The 18,419-nt window shown below is 46.9% G+C and overlaps 1 protein-coding gene across 1 annotated transcript; it reads left to right on the forward strand.

The window, feature by feature from the left end:
• The first annotated feature begins 1,437 nt into the window (after positions 1-1,437).
• On the forward strand, positions 1,438-16,651 carry LOC129554686 (2-acylglycerol O-acyltransferase 2-like). Its single transcript, XM_055423707.2, has 6 exons — positions 1,438-1,611; positions 7,801-7,979; positions 11,110-11,314; positions 11,631-11,805; positions 12,879-13,078; positions 14,337-16,651. The coding sequence occupies exons 1-6, from the start codon at positions 1,521-1,523 to the stop codon at positions 14,489-14,491; spliced, it is 1,005 nt and encodes a 334-aa protein (XP_055279682.2). The 5' UTR covers positions 1,438-1,520; the 3' UTR covers positions 14,492-16,651.
• Positions 16,652-18,419: the final 1,768 nt, after the last annotated feature.

Genomic DNA, 18,419 nt, shown 5'->3' on the forward strand with positions numbered 1-18,419 from the left:
AAGATATGTATCTGGACACTGCATATATTCTGTTCAAAGTCTACATTGGTGCTACAGTTTTCTGCAAAGGCCTGGCACTACTGCTCCTTAGCTTGTGCAATCACATACACAGCAGTCCCTCTGGCTTGTGAGTCAGTGGGAGGAATAAGGGCACAGGGACAGGGACCCGCGAGAATGTTGTCATCACAGTCCATCAAAGTGGCTGTCTGTGGTAGTGGAAAGCAGCTTTTCATCGCAAGAGATATTTAAATCAATAAAAAGCAGAGCATGAACTTGATGAAATTATATTTAAAGACTTGTAAACATTTTCGAGCATACTCATTATGATTAGGAAACCACTGTAACCACAATGAAATTTCTAGGACACCTAGGCCATCAGCCATGAAAGGCAGCGTCATAAGCACTGGATGACCAGGATAATCCCTGTGTGACCACTTTGGAAAGCTCTGTGGCTATGTGGAGACTGTAGCACGGGCAGGTGAGGGGAAGTCAAGTTCAGTTTTAGACGGGCTGTGATGGAGGTGCCACACAGGTCATGAGCCAAGATGTCAAGTACCCACGTACATAGTCAAATCTGGAGCTCGCAGGGAAGTCAGGGCTAGAGATACAGTTTGGAAGTGCTCATCATGTGGACAGACTCTAAGGCTGTGAGCCTGGAGGAGGTCTCTGGAGCGGGGAGGGTGGAGAGAAGAGGGAAGATCCAAGGACTGAGGGCCCTGAAACACTTCGACTGGTGAAGGATAAGAGTCACCATGGAGATGCAGATGTAGACGGAGGGGCAGGAGGGGAACCAGGAGAGTGTGGTGTCCACAGATCAAGTGGTTTCAAGGAGGAGGGATGAAGCAGTTGTGTCTGAGGCAGCTGAGAGGTCAAAATGAGAGCTGAGAATTGATCACTGTATTCAGCAGTGTGAAGGCCACTTGTGAAGTTGTCAAGGGTAGTTCCATGGAACAGTGGCATCTGAGATCTGGAAGTGGGAGGACAGATTGGAGGAGAGGGCATGGAAATTAGACGGCTCTTCTGTGAGTTTTTCTGTCCAGGCAAACTGAGGAAAAAGCCAGATGAAGAGATAGTGGGGCCTAGAGATATTTACATGGGAGCTAATAGTTCTTATATGTAAAGGGGAACCGTGCACCTGTCAGGTGAAAGGAGACAATTACTGCAGCCAGATAGTTGTGTAAGTGTAAAGAGGACAGGATTGCCCTATACTTCCTGCTTTATTTGCCAAGTAATGGGCAAGATTTGAGCAAAGGTGATCTGGCAGATAATGTATTGCCTGAAGAGTCCAGTGCACTTCTCTTCCTCTGTAGTAAGTTTAGTCCAGGCCAGGTGATTTTAAATATTTCACCTAGGATACTGCACCCTGCCACGGTAGGTGCAATGAGACTCTACGGCTGGCTAGTCACCCTTCCTCCCCACTCCCACAAAACTGAACAACCTCTGGCAGCAACAAAAAGCAGCAGGTGTCTCAGACCACAGCAGAGCTCAGAGAAGCCTCCAGAGGAAGCAGAGGAATCAGCATGGTGGAGTTTGCACCTTTGTTTGTGCCACTGGAACGCAGGCTGCAGACCTTTGCGGTCCTGAAGTTGATCTTCTCTTACTTGGCCTTGCGTAAGGAAAACTGAGATGGGTTTGGGAGGCCATGGGCACTTGCCACTTCAGGTGTACATGGTGCATTGATGCGGAAAGACACAGGTCCTAAGGTGGATGCTGAACCTAGTGCCTGGGGATCACCTGGGCTGAGGGACATCTTGTTCACATGGCCTTGGGGAAGCTTTGCCAGCTGGAATTGTCTGACTGTCCATGCCCACATCAGCCCAGCCTGGGACCTGGGGGTATCTAGAGGAGGACAGAGGGTCAAGTTCCTTGAGTCTGGAATTAGAAGAAGGACAGGTGAGAAAAGGCATCCGAACCCTCTGATGCCATGAACAGTAGCTTGTACCTTGTACCTTATCTCAAGGGCAAAGGGGATCCCCAGGAAGCCTTTAGGTACAGGAGTGACAAGGTCCAATCTGTGGGAGACAAGCTGTAATTTAGGGATCGTCTGTGTTGGAGTGTTGGGGGTGACAGATGACAGGGAGCAGTTGTTAGCAAATCATATTTGAGTCTACTTATCTGAACAGGGTAAAGCTCCTAAATGATAGTGGGTTGTGGTGAAAGAAAGTGTAAGCTTTATTACAGGGGCCAAGCAAGTAGTCCAGAGAGTTAAGCCGCAAAATGCATGAAACCCCTTTGATTACCTGGGACCAGTGTCTAGAGACTGAACGAGGTAAAATTGCTGGGCGCATGAACAGCTCTTAGAGAATCGTCTGATTGCTTGTTGATGAGGTAACTGGGAGTCACCATCATCAACCTTCTGGTTTGCCCTGGTCTATGGGCTGGTGAGCAACTTCTTCCATCTGCTGGGAGTTCAGTATTTGCAAAGCTGCTCAATGATGAGTCTCAACATTATCTATGGCTCTTGGGAACAAACTAAAATTCTTTGAATTTGTGGAACGGTTAAACTGTTATTTATTGATTGATTGGGAGTGTTTTCTTTCTGTAGTTATGATTTCTGTTAATAATTTTACTTTTGAAATTTGGGGAAGGCTTAGGAAGCTGAAGATTTTCTACAAATCAGAGGCAGGCAGAGAACATGAGGGACCTTTCCCAGGAAGGCTGCATAGGTCCTGCTCAATTACACAGTCACAGTCTACATCAGGGGTCACCATATAGATCCATGATCGAAATCCAGGTCCCTGATTGTTTTTGTGTTTGTACAGCCCATAAGCGAAGTATGTTTTTTTTTCCATTTTAAATGCTTGCATTTTAAATGATTCTGTGCCTATGCAATATCCTCCAAGTTTCCTTTTGAGCCCCAGTGTCTGAAATGCTTACAATTTGGCTCTTTAAAAGATTGCTTACCCTGGTCTATGGAGGCTGGCCTTGGGTGGAGAGAAGGGGCTTTTTTCCAAAGATATTAGGAATAAATCTAGAAGGCGAATTGTACAGGCCTTCAGGAAAGTTAAGTTTTCCCAGGAGGCCAGTAAATGCTGCACGTATAGTGAAGAGATGGTTCATGCTGGCCTAGTATGAGCAGTTGTTTGTTGCCGCTGCTGCTGCTAAGTCGCTTCAGTCGTGTCCGACTCTGCGCGATGCCATAGACGGCAGCCCACCAGGCTCTGCCATCCCTGGGATTCTCCAGGCAAGAACACTGGAGTGGGTTGCGCAGTTGTTTGTGTAGGGGCAAAGATGTGGCCAGAAAGTTCCACCGGAACCTGTTACTGAGGACTCAGGCCCCAGCAACAAATAATTTCCAGTGGGTTATTTGTATAATCTGTTTCTTTCCTCTTTTTTAATTCACACACTCACACAGGAAGGTAAGCTCCTTTCAGATAGTTGGTCTTGTTCTCATCGCATCTCAATTTCCAAAAGAGTTAATGTTGAATAATGCTTTGAGAATGAATGAATGTTGGGAGCATGATATGGACATAATAGTAGAATTGAAACCACCACTCATCCTACTGGCTTTCTGTATGAGGTTAGCTAACCTGAATACCCTCTCTGAGTCTTGGTAAAGTGGGATCTTACGTCTTTCCTTCTTGGTATTATGGGGGGAAAGAAGGTGTTTCCTTTCTTTAGGGTCAGAAAAGGTACCCAAGTTAAGATTTTGCCTGCTGACAGTACTTAAAGGAGAGGTCAGAGTGAGGGAGACGTTTAGATGGGGGAGTTCTTTCTGATCAAGTGGAAATGCCCACATTTATAAATTATTTTTTCTGACTGAAAAGCAAATACATGCTATTTTAACACATTGAAACAAAATGTGTGTTCTAAGAGTCAAAGATTTCCCCCAAATCCTACCCTACAGTGAACAGCTATTAACACCTTGGTCTTATTATCTCAACCTAGATTGAAGTTCTAATTTCTGGGTACAGAGGTTCAGTTTAGGAAGATGAAAAGAGTTCTAAGATGAAGGTTGATATAGTTACACAACAATGTGAATTAATTACACCAAATTGACTCTCAAAAATCAATTCGAGTATATGTCCATGAGAGGGGTTGCTGGGTCCTATTGTATTCTAATAGTTTTATAAGAAATCTCCATACTGTTCTCCATAAGGCCTCTGTCATGAGTCCATAATTTGGAAGGAAATAACCTCCCCAGTGTTCATAATAGCACATTAACAATAGCTAGGAGATGGAAGCCACCTCAACATCCATTCAGTTCAGTTCAGTCACTCAGTCGTGTCCGACTCTCTGCGACCCCATGAATCACAGCACGCCAGGCCTCCCTGTCCATCACCAACTCCCGGAGTTCACTCAAACTCATGTCCACAGAGTCGGTGATGCCATCCAGCCATCTCATTCTCTGTCGTCCCCTTCTCCTCCTGCCCCCAACCTTTCCCAGCATCAGAGTCTTTTCCAGTGAGTCAAAGCGTCGCATGAGGTGGCCAAAGTATTGCAGTTTCAGCTTTAGCATCAGTCCTTCCAATGAACACCCAGGATTGATCTCCTTCAGAAGGGACTGGTTGCATCTCCTTGCGGTACAAGGGACTCAAGAGTCCTCTCCAACACCACAGTTCAAAAGCATCAATTCTTCAGTGATCAGCTTTATTCACAGTCCAACTCTCACATCCATACATGACCACGGGAAAAACCATAGCCTTGACTAGACGGACCTTTGTTGGCAAAGTAATGTCTCTGGTTTTTAATATACGATCAAGGTTGGTCATAACTTTCCTTCCAAGGAGTAAGCGTCTTTAATTTCATGGCTGCTATCACCATCTGCAGTGATTTTGGAGCCCAAAAAAATAAAGTCTGAAACTGTTTCCACTGTTTTTCCATCTATTTCCCATGAAGTGATGGGACCAGATGCCATGATCTTCGTTTTCTGAATGTAGACCTTCAAGTCAACATTTTCACTCTCCTCTTTCACTTTCATCAAGAGGCCTTTGAGTTCCTCTTCACTTTCTGCCATAAGGGTGGTGTCATCTGCATATCTGAGGTTATTGATATTTCTCCCAGCAATCTTGATTCCAACTTGTGCTTCTTCCAGCCCAGCGTTCCTCATGATGTACTCTGCATACAAGTTAAATAAGCAAGGTGACAATATGCAGCCTTGACGTACTCCTTTTCCTATTTGGAACCAGTCTGTTGTTTTATGTACAGTTCTGACTGTTGCTTCCTGACCTGCATACAGGTTTCTCAAGAGGCAGGTCAGGTGGTCTGGGATTCCCATCTCTTTCAAAATGTTCCACAGTTCATTGTGATCCACACAGTCAAAGGCTTTGGCATAGTCAATGAAGCAGAAATAGATGTTTTTCTGGAACTCCCTTGCTTTCTCCATGATCCAGCGGATGTTGACAATTTGATCTCTGGTGCCTCTGCCTTTTCTAAAACCTGCTTGAACATCTGGAAGTTCATAGTTCACATATTGCTGAAGCCTGGCTTGAAGAATTTTGAGCATGACTTTACTAGCGTGTGAGATGAGTGCAATTGTGCGGTAGTTTGAGCATTCTTTGGCATTGCCTTTCTTTGGGATTGGAATGAAGACTGACCTTTTCCAGTCCTGTGGCCAAGCTGAGTTTTCCAAATATGCTGGCATATTGAGTGCAGCACTTTCACAGCATCATCTTTCAGGATTTGAAATAGCTCAACTGGAATTCCATCACCTCCACTAGCTTTGTTCGTAGTGATGCTTTCTAAGGCCCACTTGACTTCACATTCCAAATGTCTGGCTCTAGGTCAGTGATCACGTTATCGTGACTATCTTGGTCGTGAAGATCTTTTTTGTACAGTTCTTCTGTGTATTCTTGCCACCGCTTCTTAGAGTAATGCATAAACAAGATGCCATAATACAGGCAATGGAATATTACTCAGTCACAAAAAGGAACATATTAACACCATTTTCAGCAACATGTGTGAACCTGGAGATGGTCAAACTGAGGGAAGATAGTCAAAGAAAGACAAATATCACATGATATCACTTATATGCAGAATCAAAAAAGAGGTACAGATCTACTTATTTACGAAACAGAAGTAAGAAAAAAACACATGGTTAACAGGGGATAGGGGCGAAGGATAAATTGGGAGATTTGGATTCACAACACTACCCTCTGTATAATAGATAATAATAAGAATCTGCTGTAAAGCACTGGGATCTGTACTCACTACTCTGTAATGATCTGTATAGGAAAGGAATTAGAAAGCAAACCAGAGTCAATATGTGAATGAGTTTAACAGATTTACTTTCCTATACAACTGAAACTAATACAACATGTAAATGAACTATACTCTAATGGAAACTTTAAAAAAAAGTACCAAAGAGTCACTTTGATAACTGGTATATGATAAACATATTTTACCATCATTATCATTGAAAGGACAAAACAAAGTGCTCCAAACACAACCCTGAAGCCAGCACAAGGAGGGCAGGAATTTCTGTCCATTGTTCACGGCTTAACCACCGGCACCCAACAGTTTGGAAGTGCTCTGTAGAAAGCGAACCTCTGTGAGCCCCAAACTACTTTGATTTATGCATTTTGCTACTATTCAGACTCGGCTTTCCCAGTGCCTCAGCAGTAAAGAAACTGCCTGCATGCAGGAGCCACAGGAGATGCAGGTTTGATCCCTGAGTTTGGAGAGTCCCTAGTGGAGATCATAGCAACTAAAACGAGTGTTCTTGTCTGGAGAATCCCATGAACAGTGGAGCCATGACGGCGACAGTCCACAGGGTTGCAAAAAGTCAGACAGCACTGAAGCAACTTAGCACCCATTCATGCAAGATTCAGACTGGGTCGAAAGACCCCTCCTCCAGGAAGTCGGACATGAATGACAGTCTCGGTTTACCCTACTTTCAAACAGACTACAGGTGGGGGACGAACTTCTTTATGAGTATGAGCAAAGGGTGTCGAGTGGAGACAACGGAATGGAGAGAATGCAATATTCTCTAACAGAGAGGCTCAGTCAGCATCAGATTAGAGACAGCCCCGAAGACCACCTGACCCTGAGTCAAAACCAGGATTAGCCAGTGAAGAGACTCAGAATCATAAGTCTCAGAAGTATTGCTCACCGGGGTTGTTTCTAGCCCTGCTGCAGTCCTGATGAAGAAGCCAAGCGTGAGTTGCCCTCTTCCTCCCTCCTTCCTTCAGTGGGACAGGGCCTGGCAGCAAAGGAAAGAGCTCAGCAAAAGCTAGAGCTCAGGGAGTTGTATCAACAGAGCCGCTTAGTGTAGCTGGAACATGAGGCATGAGCCGGAACATGGTGAGTGAGACTGGAACGAGAGGATTTGGGCCACCAGTGGGGAGTATGAGCTCAGGCTGAGCTGCTTGAGCTGAGTATCAAAGTTATAAGAAGTCATGGGGGCAGTTTACCTAAAGAGGGAATGTGGTGGGATGTATCTATGGAAACATGGGCTGGGAGTAGAGAGGAGCTGGGCTGGGTAGAGAGAATACCTTTCCTCTGGGGTTCTAAAGATTGGGTACCAGAAAAGTTCAAGCTGTCACATCTCCATCAGGCCTTTAGTGAGCATCTGGTGGATACAGAGAGAAAAGGAGGTGGAGGGGGAAGACTCAAATGAGTAAGCAATCTGGTGCAGTGGGTCAATGCGAGTTTGAAATTAGGCCAACTGGTTTCAAATCCAAGCTCTCAATGTGCTACTGGTGATGTTGACAGCATTCTCCCTTCCTCCAAACCTTGGGAAGCTGATCTCTTCCTCGTAGGAGGGGAGCTGGAATGGATAGTGCTGCTAGAGCTGGGTAAACAGGGAGAGCTTGTTCCTTCATATCTGTGACCACTAATGGTCCCTCTTTCTCTTCCCAGACTTTGTCTGCAGCATAGTCTTCATTGGACTCCTGTTCACAAGATTCTGGTTGATCAGTATCCTGTATGCAATCTGGTGGTACCTGGATCGAGACAGGCCATGGCAGGGGGGCAGGCAGAGTGCTTTCATAAGGCGCTGGACCATATGGAAGTACACGAAGGACTATTTCCCCATCTCGGTGAGTATGGGGCTGACTAGGGAGTGGTCAGGACCACAGTCCCCACGTGTCCATGGGGATGTTTGACCCTGTGTGCAGTGAGTAGAATACTGGGCCAGGAGCAGGAGACAGGCTTCTACCACTATATGGCTAGGGGAAGAATCAACTACTGTCTGACTATGGTTGTCTGACTTCAGTGAGGTGAGGCCACTATGACAAATGATGAATGAACAGGATTTGAGGAATGGCAACCCACTCCAGTAGTCTTGCCTGGAGAATCCCATGGACGGAGGAGCCTGTAGACTACAATCCATGGGGTCGCTAAGAGTTGGACATGACTGCGCGGCTTCACTTTCACTTTTCACTTTCATGCATTGGAGAAGGAAATGGCAACCCACTCCAGTGTTCTTGCCTGGAGAATCCCAAGGACAGGGGAGCCTGTTGGGCTGCCATCTATGGGTTTGCACACAGTTGGACACGACTGACGTGACTTAGCAGCAGCAGTAGGCCATGTAGTGCAGCTCACTTATGTATCTTACAGTTGTAAATCCCTCAACAGTCTAAGTTTGGGGTGAAGCAATCTGTAATGGAAACAAGATTTTCAGAGCATCTGGATGACACTTTATCAGATGAGGATACTGATACCCTGAGAGAGAAGAAGGTGTGAGCAAGATATAAAGCAGCTTCTGTTACTGCTTTTAAAGTGTGTGCATTGGCTCTGAGAATAGAAACAGAGCAGAGAGCCCTCAGGGTGACCCTGTGTGTTTGGTATGTTGTGTGTCCTTGGACAGAGCTTTGCTTATTCTCAATCTCAGCTTCCTCCGGCATCCACTAAACAGTCCAGTTCCTCCTCTTCTGCCTATCTCTTAATCTCTGATCTCTGGCTCATGGTACCTCACGTCCATTTGTATACGGAACTCTGGACCAAGGATCAATCCTTAGGGATGCAGGTCCCTGAATTTTAGGGACTGATGTTTGCTCCATTCTGAATCCCTGACAGACTGAACGCTTGGATGTCAGCAGCTGTGATGGCTGATTATCTAGTGGGACTAGGAAGAGGGAGGCAGCGAGCACACAGAGAGGAGCCAGGCAGGGACAGGCGGCCCTCTCTGGACACAGGAGAGAAGGATGTATACAGTGACACCTCTGCGAGTGGACATCATAGGTTCTAATACAGGGTCTGCAACACGCCCGTTGTACGACCTTGGGTGAGTTACACATGCTCTCTGATCTTCAATTTTTTCATGTGTAATGTGGAAATCCGCCACATTCATCATTGGCTTGCGTGGATTCCAGGAGACATCAGGTGATCCTGGGGCTTGCAAGGACAGCATCTGGCTCTCCTTTCACCCCTGCAACTGTTGTCATTTGTACATCTGGCAGAAAAATTCTGCTGAGCGTCTCTATGCTGGTCTTATCTATGTCTGTTCTGTTCCTCCTTTAACCAGGTTTCTCCCCCAGAGGATTTCTCAAATAGGACACTATTGACAATGTGGCAAACATTTTTGCAGAAATTTCATGAGCACAGCGTTCCGATTTGTAGGCCACTGCAGTCCTGTGGCAACAACAGCTGCAGATGGCGGGCAGTACCAATGAGTGGCCAGCAGAGGGAGAGATGACATGCACTTCCACCGCCCTGTCCTGGACTGGGGCCTGCAGGAGGTGCTGCGGCTCACAGATTCTGGACTCTTGTCACCTCCCAGGACAACTTCCAAATCATCCACACACCTTAGCAGAGCAGGCCCTGCAGGAATCTTTGGTTGGCAGTGGATAGGGGCGTCAGAGAGTCTCTGCTATCTACTGGAAACAAGTGTACAACCTTAGGGTTGTCAGGTGTTTTGTTCTGAGGCCTTACTGAGGACTGTATTCAGAGACAGCCTCTCAGAAATCTCTGAGGAGCTGTTCTGAAAGGGAAGGGAGAAGTCAGTACTTACGGGGCTTTGTTGGAAAAAACAAAACAAAACAAGCCATGTGGCTAAACATCAAAAGATTGCTGCCAGTCAAAAAGCAGACATCTCCAGTTAATGATTTTCATGTTATTCTACAAATGGGGAGATACAAAATCTGGGCTCACTGCAATTATTCCTGTGATGTGCATGCTCACTCTCTGTGACCAGTATCCTATTATCTTCCATCCCAAATTCCTTTCAAGGCCCATTGTCAATTGCAGCTACAGTGGTGGCTGACTTGAAGGCAGGCAAGCAACATTCCTTGTCCTAACAACTCTGCTGGGATTACTCCACTCACAGTCTCTGTGCTGTGATTTTATGAGCTAGTGCCTAATGGTAGAGTTTCTAGAGAATTTAGGAGACTACTTCTGAGCACTGGAGCATCTTAATGCACCTTATGGACTTCCTACAGAGGTAATGGTGGAGAATCAGGCCGTGCTTCCCCGAGGACAATTGATTCCCCCTCATCCTGTGATCAGTTCAGGAGCTGGGTTTATGTGTAAGATATCATTTTCCAGGAACAGAAGTGTCTACACAGTCCAAGACCTGACAGGGGTGCAGTGCTGTTGGCAGGCTGTGACCTGGTATCAGGAAGTGCTGCAGACTTGACAGGATACCTCCCTGACCCCTCTCCACCCACACCTGCGGGCATCACTAGAGACTTCATGGCCCTCCTCCCAGCCTCTACCTTCTATACCCTGGGGTCTCTTACACAGAGTCACAGGGTCTCAGGTTTCCAGCTCTTTACCCAGAATAGAACTCCAAATGCCACAAAACTTGGTGAGAGGCTCACTCCCTCCTGTTCTGGCTCCTTCATTTTGGTCAGGCTCTCCCTGGGACATGGTCTACCTTCATATAGGACAGTGGCTTGTCTCCTGTCTTCTTCCTAGGTGTCCTACCTCTGCATTGTGCAGGGTTCTTCCTTTCCTGGCATACGGCATTGGCCTCATCCATTCGTGGTACTGTGTTCTCTGTCTTTATTCCATAGCCTCCCTGAGTGTCTCCTCTGATTTTTGCTTGCACCAGGGACAAGGATCCTCAGACAAGTCATCTCTCATCACAGGACACTCACATGGAGTGTGATAGCACTTGGGCTCAGGGGACACATAGAAGAGGTCAGCCCAGAAACTTAGCAGGCAGACAAGAGTGGGGTTTGGGGGGAGTGGGTGCAGCCCCGATTCATCTGATTGCCGTCCCTACAGCTGGTCAAGACTGCTGAGCTGGACCCCTCCCGGAACTACCTCGCTGGCTTCCACCCTCATGGGGTCCTCGCGACTGGAGCATTTACCAACCTGTGCACAGAGAGCACGGGCTTCTCCTCAGTTTTCCCAGGCATCCGCTCACATGTGATGCTGCTGCACTGGTGTTTCTGGGCCCCGTTCTACAGGGATTTCATCATGTCTTCAGGTGAATTTTTCCACTCTTTCTATCCCAGGACTATGGGGGCTGAATTCATGAGGAGGGATTTGTAAGGAGGACGGCCAATTGTTCTGTACTTCTTCCAAGTGAAGGTGCAGTGGACAAGGAGATGAGACCCAAAGAAGCATTTCCCATAGCTCTGTGCTCAGTGATGAGCTTGGTGGGAGAATTGGGAAAAGGGGTAGTGCTCGGTGCCTATCATTAGGGGACTGCCAGCTGGGGAGTGGGGAGAGCCCAAGTCACATACTCCTGAACTGTGCTTGCCGCCTTCACACTGTACGTGACCACTTTCCTCTCTCCCAAGGGCTGGTCTCATCAGACAAGGAGAGTGCTACTCACATTCTGAGCAGGAAAGGAGGCGGCAACCTGCTGTCCATTGTTGTTGGGGGCGTCCAGGAGTCACTGAATGCCAGGCCTGGAACCTACAAGCTGGTGCTGAGGAACCGCAAGGGCTTCATCAGGCTCGCCCTCATGCACGGGTATTGGGGAGAGGATTCTGGTTCAGCTGGAGATTGGCAAGGATTATAGTTTGGAGGGAAGACTGCAGAGGCAAATGTAGGTCCTATTTTGGCAGGTAAAGTCTCCATTCATTAACAATGAAGAGTGTATGTTGGTGATAGAAGCACTGTCTCAGGCCCACATACCCAGAGAAGATTCTAGAAGGAAAATTTTGTGACTAAAGGGATTAAGTCTTAAAGGTCATATTGCTGAAAGTTTGCATTCCATCTGATATCTAGGAACTCTAGAGAATGGAGCTTGGGACATAACTTAAAGCTATTCTCCTATCTTTAAACATCTGTGAAGAATACAAAGCTAGCTGGAGGAGATTTTTCCCAGAAAGTCTGCAGATTTTTTTTTTTTTTTTAATCTTGGAGGACTCACAGCAGCATTCTGGTTTGTCTCTCATGATCCAGTAACCAGAAAGGGTTAATCTTGGACTTGTGCTGGACCTGCTTCTGTAACTTTAACCCTCATCTTGCAGCTTTTGTTACTGTGGGAACATATAATGGGCTACCTAAGGAAGGTAACCTGAGCTGCCCTGCTGTAAAGGACTGTAAGGAAGTGAAAATTAAACATTCTCCTGCCTGAGGATCCCCATTCTTGGGGACATTTGCAAGGATCAAATAGTCTTTTCAGTTTGTTTCCTCACCTATATCCCAATCTATGATCCATGAAGAACTTGGCAACCTGGCCCTTCAGGATGGTTATTTGGAGGCACTAGTGTGCCATCTTCTTGGTCAGCCACTAAGAATAAAGTCCCTTCCTCATCCCAACACTTCATCTCAGATCACTGGCCTATCTTGTGGCAAGCAGAGTGAGCATGGACTCAGTAACAATCAAGTGCCAGTCTTTGGCCCTGAGAAGAGCCAAGACCTGCTTGAAGTTCTAAGACAAGACTGTGGCAGTTCTGGGAGAAATTCGAGGCCTCTTACTCTTGTCCCAGGGCTCTGTCCTCTGCTCCAGTTCCTGCTCACTAGGTCCCTTCAGGGGGCTAGTTGACCAGCTATGCATTCTTGCCCCTCCACACGCCTTCTCTCCTGTCTCCCTCTAGGGCAGCTCTGGTGCCGATCTTCTCCTTTGGGGAGAATGACGTATATGACCAGGTTGAGAACTCTCCTGGTTCCTGGTTGCGGTGGTTTCAGGACCGACTTCACAAGAGCACTAGATTCTCCATCCCTCTCTTCTATGGCCGTGGAGTCTTCCAGTACAGCTTTGGTCTTATGCCCTACCGCCGACCCATCACCACTGTGGGTGAGGCTAGACCCGGGCTGGGAGGGGAAGGGCTATAGAGAAAGAGGCCTGGGCTTGTGCTGCAAGGAGACCTGGACACAGAGCAGCGCACCCTTCACTTTGTGGAGCACAAGTTCTAGAGTGTGTGACAGACACAGAGGCAAGTAACCCTATGAAAAGCAGTCTAGAATGAGAAGAGTAACAGGGGCATGAAGCCCAGTAGCCACTACTGATTCTTGAGCCCCTGCAGTGTGTCAGGCACTGCACTGGCTTCTAACATGTGGCAGCTTAGTTTTCCCAACAACTTGTGAGGAGGGACTCTCATCCCCATTTTATTGATTGCAAACACAGACCCACAGAAGGTAAATCACTTCCAGGAGATCAGGCTGCCCTTGGTATCAAAGTTGAGGTTTGAAAGGGGTATTTGACTTTTTATTATGCAAGAGAAGGAGGGTATAATTCTGACTATAGGATCTAATGACAGTAATTAGAGAGGGTGGATAAATGACTATGGCAGGTCTGTTAGAATTGTGTGTAAAATGGAAATCAGCAGGCTTTGAAGGAGAGCCAGAGGAATTTCCTTGTAAATAGTGGGCATGGGCTCTAGTCCATAGACTTAGCACCATCTTTCAGCTATTTGCTTTCTTCTTGAATTCCAGCTGGGTCCCAAGGCAGTACTAATAGAGCTGTTCACCTCTACTCACCCAGTCATTTCTTAGTTGAGTCCAGGCAACCCCCTCTAACAAACTTTCTTTACATTGTGTGGTGCATTCCATGAATGTTTATAGTGCTGCTTCCTCCAGACCATTCCCAAGAAAGAAGACATGGCAGCTGCTTTCTGATCCACCTCCTCCCATAGCCACAAGTTCTTCCAATCATGGCATCTGAGAATCCCAGATTCACCTTTCCCTGAAGCTAAGGGCGCATCCCAAGGGCTTACACCCTGGTACTGATTGTTCCTGGCTATGTGACCTTGAACAAGCTATTTAACCTCCCTGGGCCTCATTTCCTCAGCAGTCAATAGGAATAATACCAGGTAATATCCCCATAGGATTGTTAAGATAACATAAGAGATAATGCATGCAAATGCCTGCTGGCTGTGTTGTTGATATATCAGAATCTTGAAGTTGACCTTACATCTTAGTAACACAAAATAGAATTGAAAGGGAGGGAGTTAGAGTGCTTACCTGGTCAGATGACCATTGCAGTGGGAACACCAAGGTCCCTGTGCCTTCAGTGGTTCCTCATCTGGACCACCACTCACCTCTGTGTCTTGCAGTGGGGAAGCCCATCGAGGTGCAGAAGACACCACATCCCTCCCAGGAGGAGGTGGACAGGCTTCACCAGTGCTACGTGAAGGAGCTGGAAAATCTCTTCGAAGCCCACAAGCTCAAGTACAACGTCCCCAGAGACCAACACTTGGAGATCTGCTGAGCACCTCCCCAGAGTAGGGGCTCCTCCAAAAGGCAGGGCTGGAATTAGGGAGGATGGAGGGAGGTGCTGTGATCTGAGAAGGCTTCCTGGAGGTGTCTGTTGAACACATCTCTAGAGCCTTCACTGACTTCTGAAGCTCCACCCCACACCAGGCCTTGGGTCACAGCTGGCTTCTGGGAGAGGAGACCAACTCTGGCATCAGTGATTTACTCTTCTGCTGTGACTCCTGTGTAATGGGTCCTCTTCATGTCTGCCCACCTGAGAAATGGGAGAGATGTTGGGAGAGAATGATGTCTGTGTCTCTGTCCTTTGTGATCCTGACACTCAATAAGCGGGACAAGGGGCAGCTCCAGTGAGCAAGTTTCTCTTCCTCTGCCTTGAGTGACAGCACAGACAGACAGCAAGTGCAGGGCTTCTCCTAGAAGCTCCTGCATCCTGCATCCTTCCTGTCCCAACTCCTCCCTCCCAGAGCTGGAGAGGAAGGCCAGGCCACAACCTCCTGATTCATCCAGGCACCTTTGAGTTTCTGATTGTATGAGCCCCAGGCTGGCAGCCAGAGGGGCCCGTGAGGTGCGGAAGGAGAATTCAGCTCTGTCACTGGCTAAATGACCATGACCAGACTTCTTCACCCTTCTTCTGAGTCTCTGAGTCAGTGGAAACAGTGTCAGACTTTGTTTTTTTGGGCTCCAAAATCACTGCAGATGCTGATTGCAGCCATGAAATTAAAAGACGCTTACTTCTTGAAAGGAAAGTTATGACTAACCTTGATAATATATTAAAAAGCAGAGACATTACTTTGCCAACAAATGTCCGTCTAGTCAAGGCAATTGTCTTTCCCGTGGTCATGTATGGAAGTGAGAGTTGGACTGTGAAGAAAGCTGATCGCCGAAGAATTGATGCTTTTGAACTGTGGTGTTGGAGAAGACTCTTGAGAGTCCCTTGTATAAGGTTGGACCCTGGTGGCCTTCTTGGCTTCCCCTTCCTGGTGGCTATCTTGGCTCCTTCTTCCCTTCTCCGTCCCCCGCCGGAGGAAAAAAGTCCCGCCAAACTGCTGAGGAATTTCTGACGTAATAAACCTCTGCCGAGATCTATCCCCCCTCTTCCTGACCTCCAGAGTGACCAACCCGGTCTAGCTGACCACTCACAATCTCGCATTCCTGAGCTTTACCTTATCTCAGGCCTGTCCAGGTTATATGATGCCACTTCCTGCCCCGAAGGCATAAAAATCGCACCCTGCCTTTGTTCGGGGCAGAACTCCTCGTGGCCAGTCTTGTGGTCAGTGGGTTTTGCCCGGGAGTGCACTGCCAATAAAGCCTGTTACTTTCCCTTGGTGTCTGGGTTATTTCCTTACAGCTTGAGACGCCCGTTTCCATGACCTTACACCTTGTACCGCAAGGAGATCCAACCAGTCCATTCTGGGGGAGATCGATCCTGGGTGTTCATTGGAAGGACTGATGCTAAAGCTGAAACTGCAATACTTTGGCCACCTCATATGACGAGTTGACTCACTGGAAAAGACTCTGATGCTGGGAAAGGTTGGGGGCAGGAGGAGAAGGGGACGACAGAGAATGAGATGGCTGGATGGTATCACTGACTCTGTGGACATGAGTTTGAGTGAACTCAGGGAGTTGGTGATGGACAGGGAGGCCTGGCGTGCTGTGATTCATGGGGTCACGGAGAGTCGGACACGACTGAGCGACTGAACTGAACTGAACTGAACTGGACTCCATCTTTGGCCTGTTCATGCTGATCATTCTCAGCCACCTTTCCAGTGGACTCTGAACTCTGTATTTAGTGCCTATGAAAACGACAACAGAAGGATAAGACCCCCTCCAGACAGGGGAACCTTGAAGATCATTTCTAGGTTACTCATCACCTAAGAGAAAACATACACTAATCACCCCTTCCTCCAGACAGCCGTAAATTTTTCTGTATCTATTGGAGTGTAACGTAAGGCTTATTTATTATTGGCTAACTGTTTGACTGTTTGAGCACATGAGCACATAGCATGTGAATGATGGGGTTTCTGGGGCTGTATTTTCCTTGGTTTATGTAAGTCTCAAGGAATTTAGGGTGGTGGGTTCAGACACTTACGCATGGGGTATAAAAGATTTTCACAAATGTTGGTCGGGGTCCTTGACTAAGAGGAGACTCTGCCTTGGGCCTGCGGGTGTAATAAACTGCACTTCACTATCTGCATTGTCCTTCTGAGTGGGTTTGTTTCCCGGAACGCGTGGCTACAACAAGGGGACATGGACATAGGCCAGTACACCCTTGAATTTGTTGAGCACACATTCTAGAGTGCGAAACAGACACACAGGCAAGTAACCGTGATGAAAGGCAGTCTGGAATGAGAAGAATAACAGAGGCATGAAGGCCAAAGCCACTACTGATTACTGAGCCCCTGCAGTGTATCAGGCACTGCACTGACTCCTAACGTTTTCCCAACAAACTGTGAGGTAGGACTCTCATCCCCATTATATTGATTGGAAACCCAGGCCCACAGAAGGTAAATCATTTCCAAGAGATCACCCTGCCCTTGGTAACAGAGTTGAGGTTTGATAAGGGTATTTGCCTTTTTATTATACAAGACAAGGTGGGTTTAATTCTAACCAGAGGGTTTAATGACAGTAATTGGAAAATGGGGATACAATGGAAAACCATTCCAGGTCTGTTAGAATTGTATGTAAAGTAGCAATCAGCAGTCTCTGAAGGAGAGCCAGAGGGATTTCCCTGTAGACAATGGGAATGGGCTTTAGTCCATAGACTTAGCATCATCTTACAGCTATTTGCTTTCTTCTTGAATTCCAAGTAGTTTCCATTGGCAGAACTAATAGAGCTGTTCATTCGTGCTCACAGTCATTTCTTAATTGAGTATAGGCAAACCAACTACCAAACTTTCTTTGCATTACGTGGTGATATTCTCATGTATGTTTATAGTGCTGCTGTCTCAGGACCATTCTCAAGAGAAGAAGACATGGCAGCTGCTTTCTGATCCACCTCCTCCCACAGACACAGTTTCTTCAAATCAGGGCATCTGAGACTCCCAGATCCACCTTTCCCTTGAGGCTAAGAGCACATCCCCAAGGCTTATACCATGATACTGATTGCTCCTGGCTATGTGACCTTAAACAAGTTACTCAACCATCCTAAGCCTCATTTCCTCAGCAGTCAAACAGGAATAATAGCAGGTCTCTCTTCCTAGGATTGTTAGGATGACAGAAGAGATATTGCATGCACATGCTCATCTCATAGGCTAGCAAAGAAATGCCAAAAATTCTCCAAGCCAGGCTTCAACAGTACGTGAACATACATGAACTGTGAACTTCCAAATGTTCAAGCTGGTTTTAGAAAAGGCAGAGGAACCAGAGATCAAATTGCCAACATCTGTTGGACCATCGAAAAAGCAAGAGAGTTCCAGAAAAACATCTACTTCTGCTTTATTGACTATGCCAAAGCCTTTGACTGTGTGGATCACAACAAACTGTGGAAAAGTCTTGAAGAGATGGTGAAACACCCCCCCCCCCATGTAAACGTTAATCCAACATTTGCTCACATTTCACAAGTTCCTGGGACTTGGGCAATCCAACATTTGCTCACATTTCACAAGTTCCTGGGACTTGGGCAATCCAACATTTGCTCACATTTCACAAGTTCCTGAGACTTGGGCAATCCAACATTTGCTCACATTTCACAAGTTCCTGAGACTTGGGCAATCCAACATTTGCTCACATTTCACAAGTTCGTGGGACTTGAGCAACCAAAAGCACCTTGCAGAAGGAAAAAAACAGCCCCACCCCGGAGGCTCACGTTTCGCAAGGAAAGTCCCTAAGCTGCATTCCCCTAACCTTTAAACGAGTCAATCAAGTACCTACCTGTGTGATATGTTAATTATGTGGTTTTTGGCTTTAAAACCGGTCTGTAACTG

This window comes from Moschus berezovskii, chromosome 14 (genome assembly GCF_049115385.1).
Source record: "Moschus berezovskii isolate FMDL1 chromosome 14, NW_MosBer_1.0, whole genome shotgun sequence".
Classification (NCBI taxonomy): Eukaryota; Metazoa; Chordata; class Mammalia; order Artiodactyla; family Moschidae; genus Moschus; species Moschus berezovskii.

Excerpts from the sequence above, each read along its gene's own strand:
- LOC129554686 (XM_055423707.2), top strand. The coding sequence starts at position 1,521 with ATGGTGGAGTTTGCACCTTTGTTTGTGCCACTGGAACGCAGGCTGCAG. Across the intron at positions 7,980-11,109 it reads AGGACTATTTCCCCATCTCG|CTGGTCAAGACTGCTGAGCT; the intron begins GTGAGTATGGGG and ends CCGTCCCTACAG. Across the intron at positions 13,079-14,336 it reads CCGACCCATCACCACTGTGG|TGGGGAAGCCCATCGAGGTG; the intron begins GTGAGGCTAGAC and ends TGTGTCTTGCAG.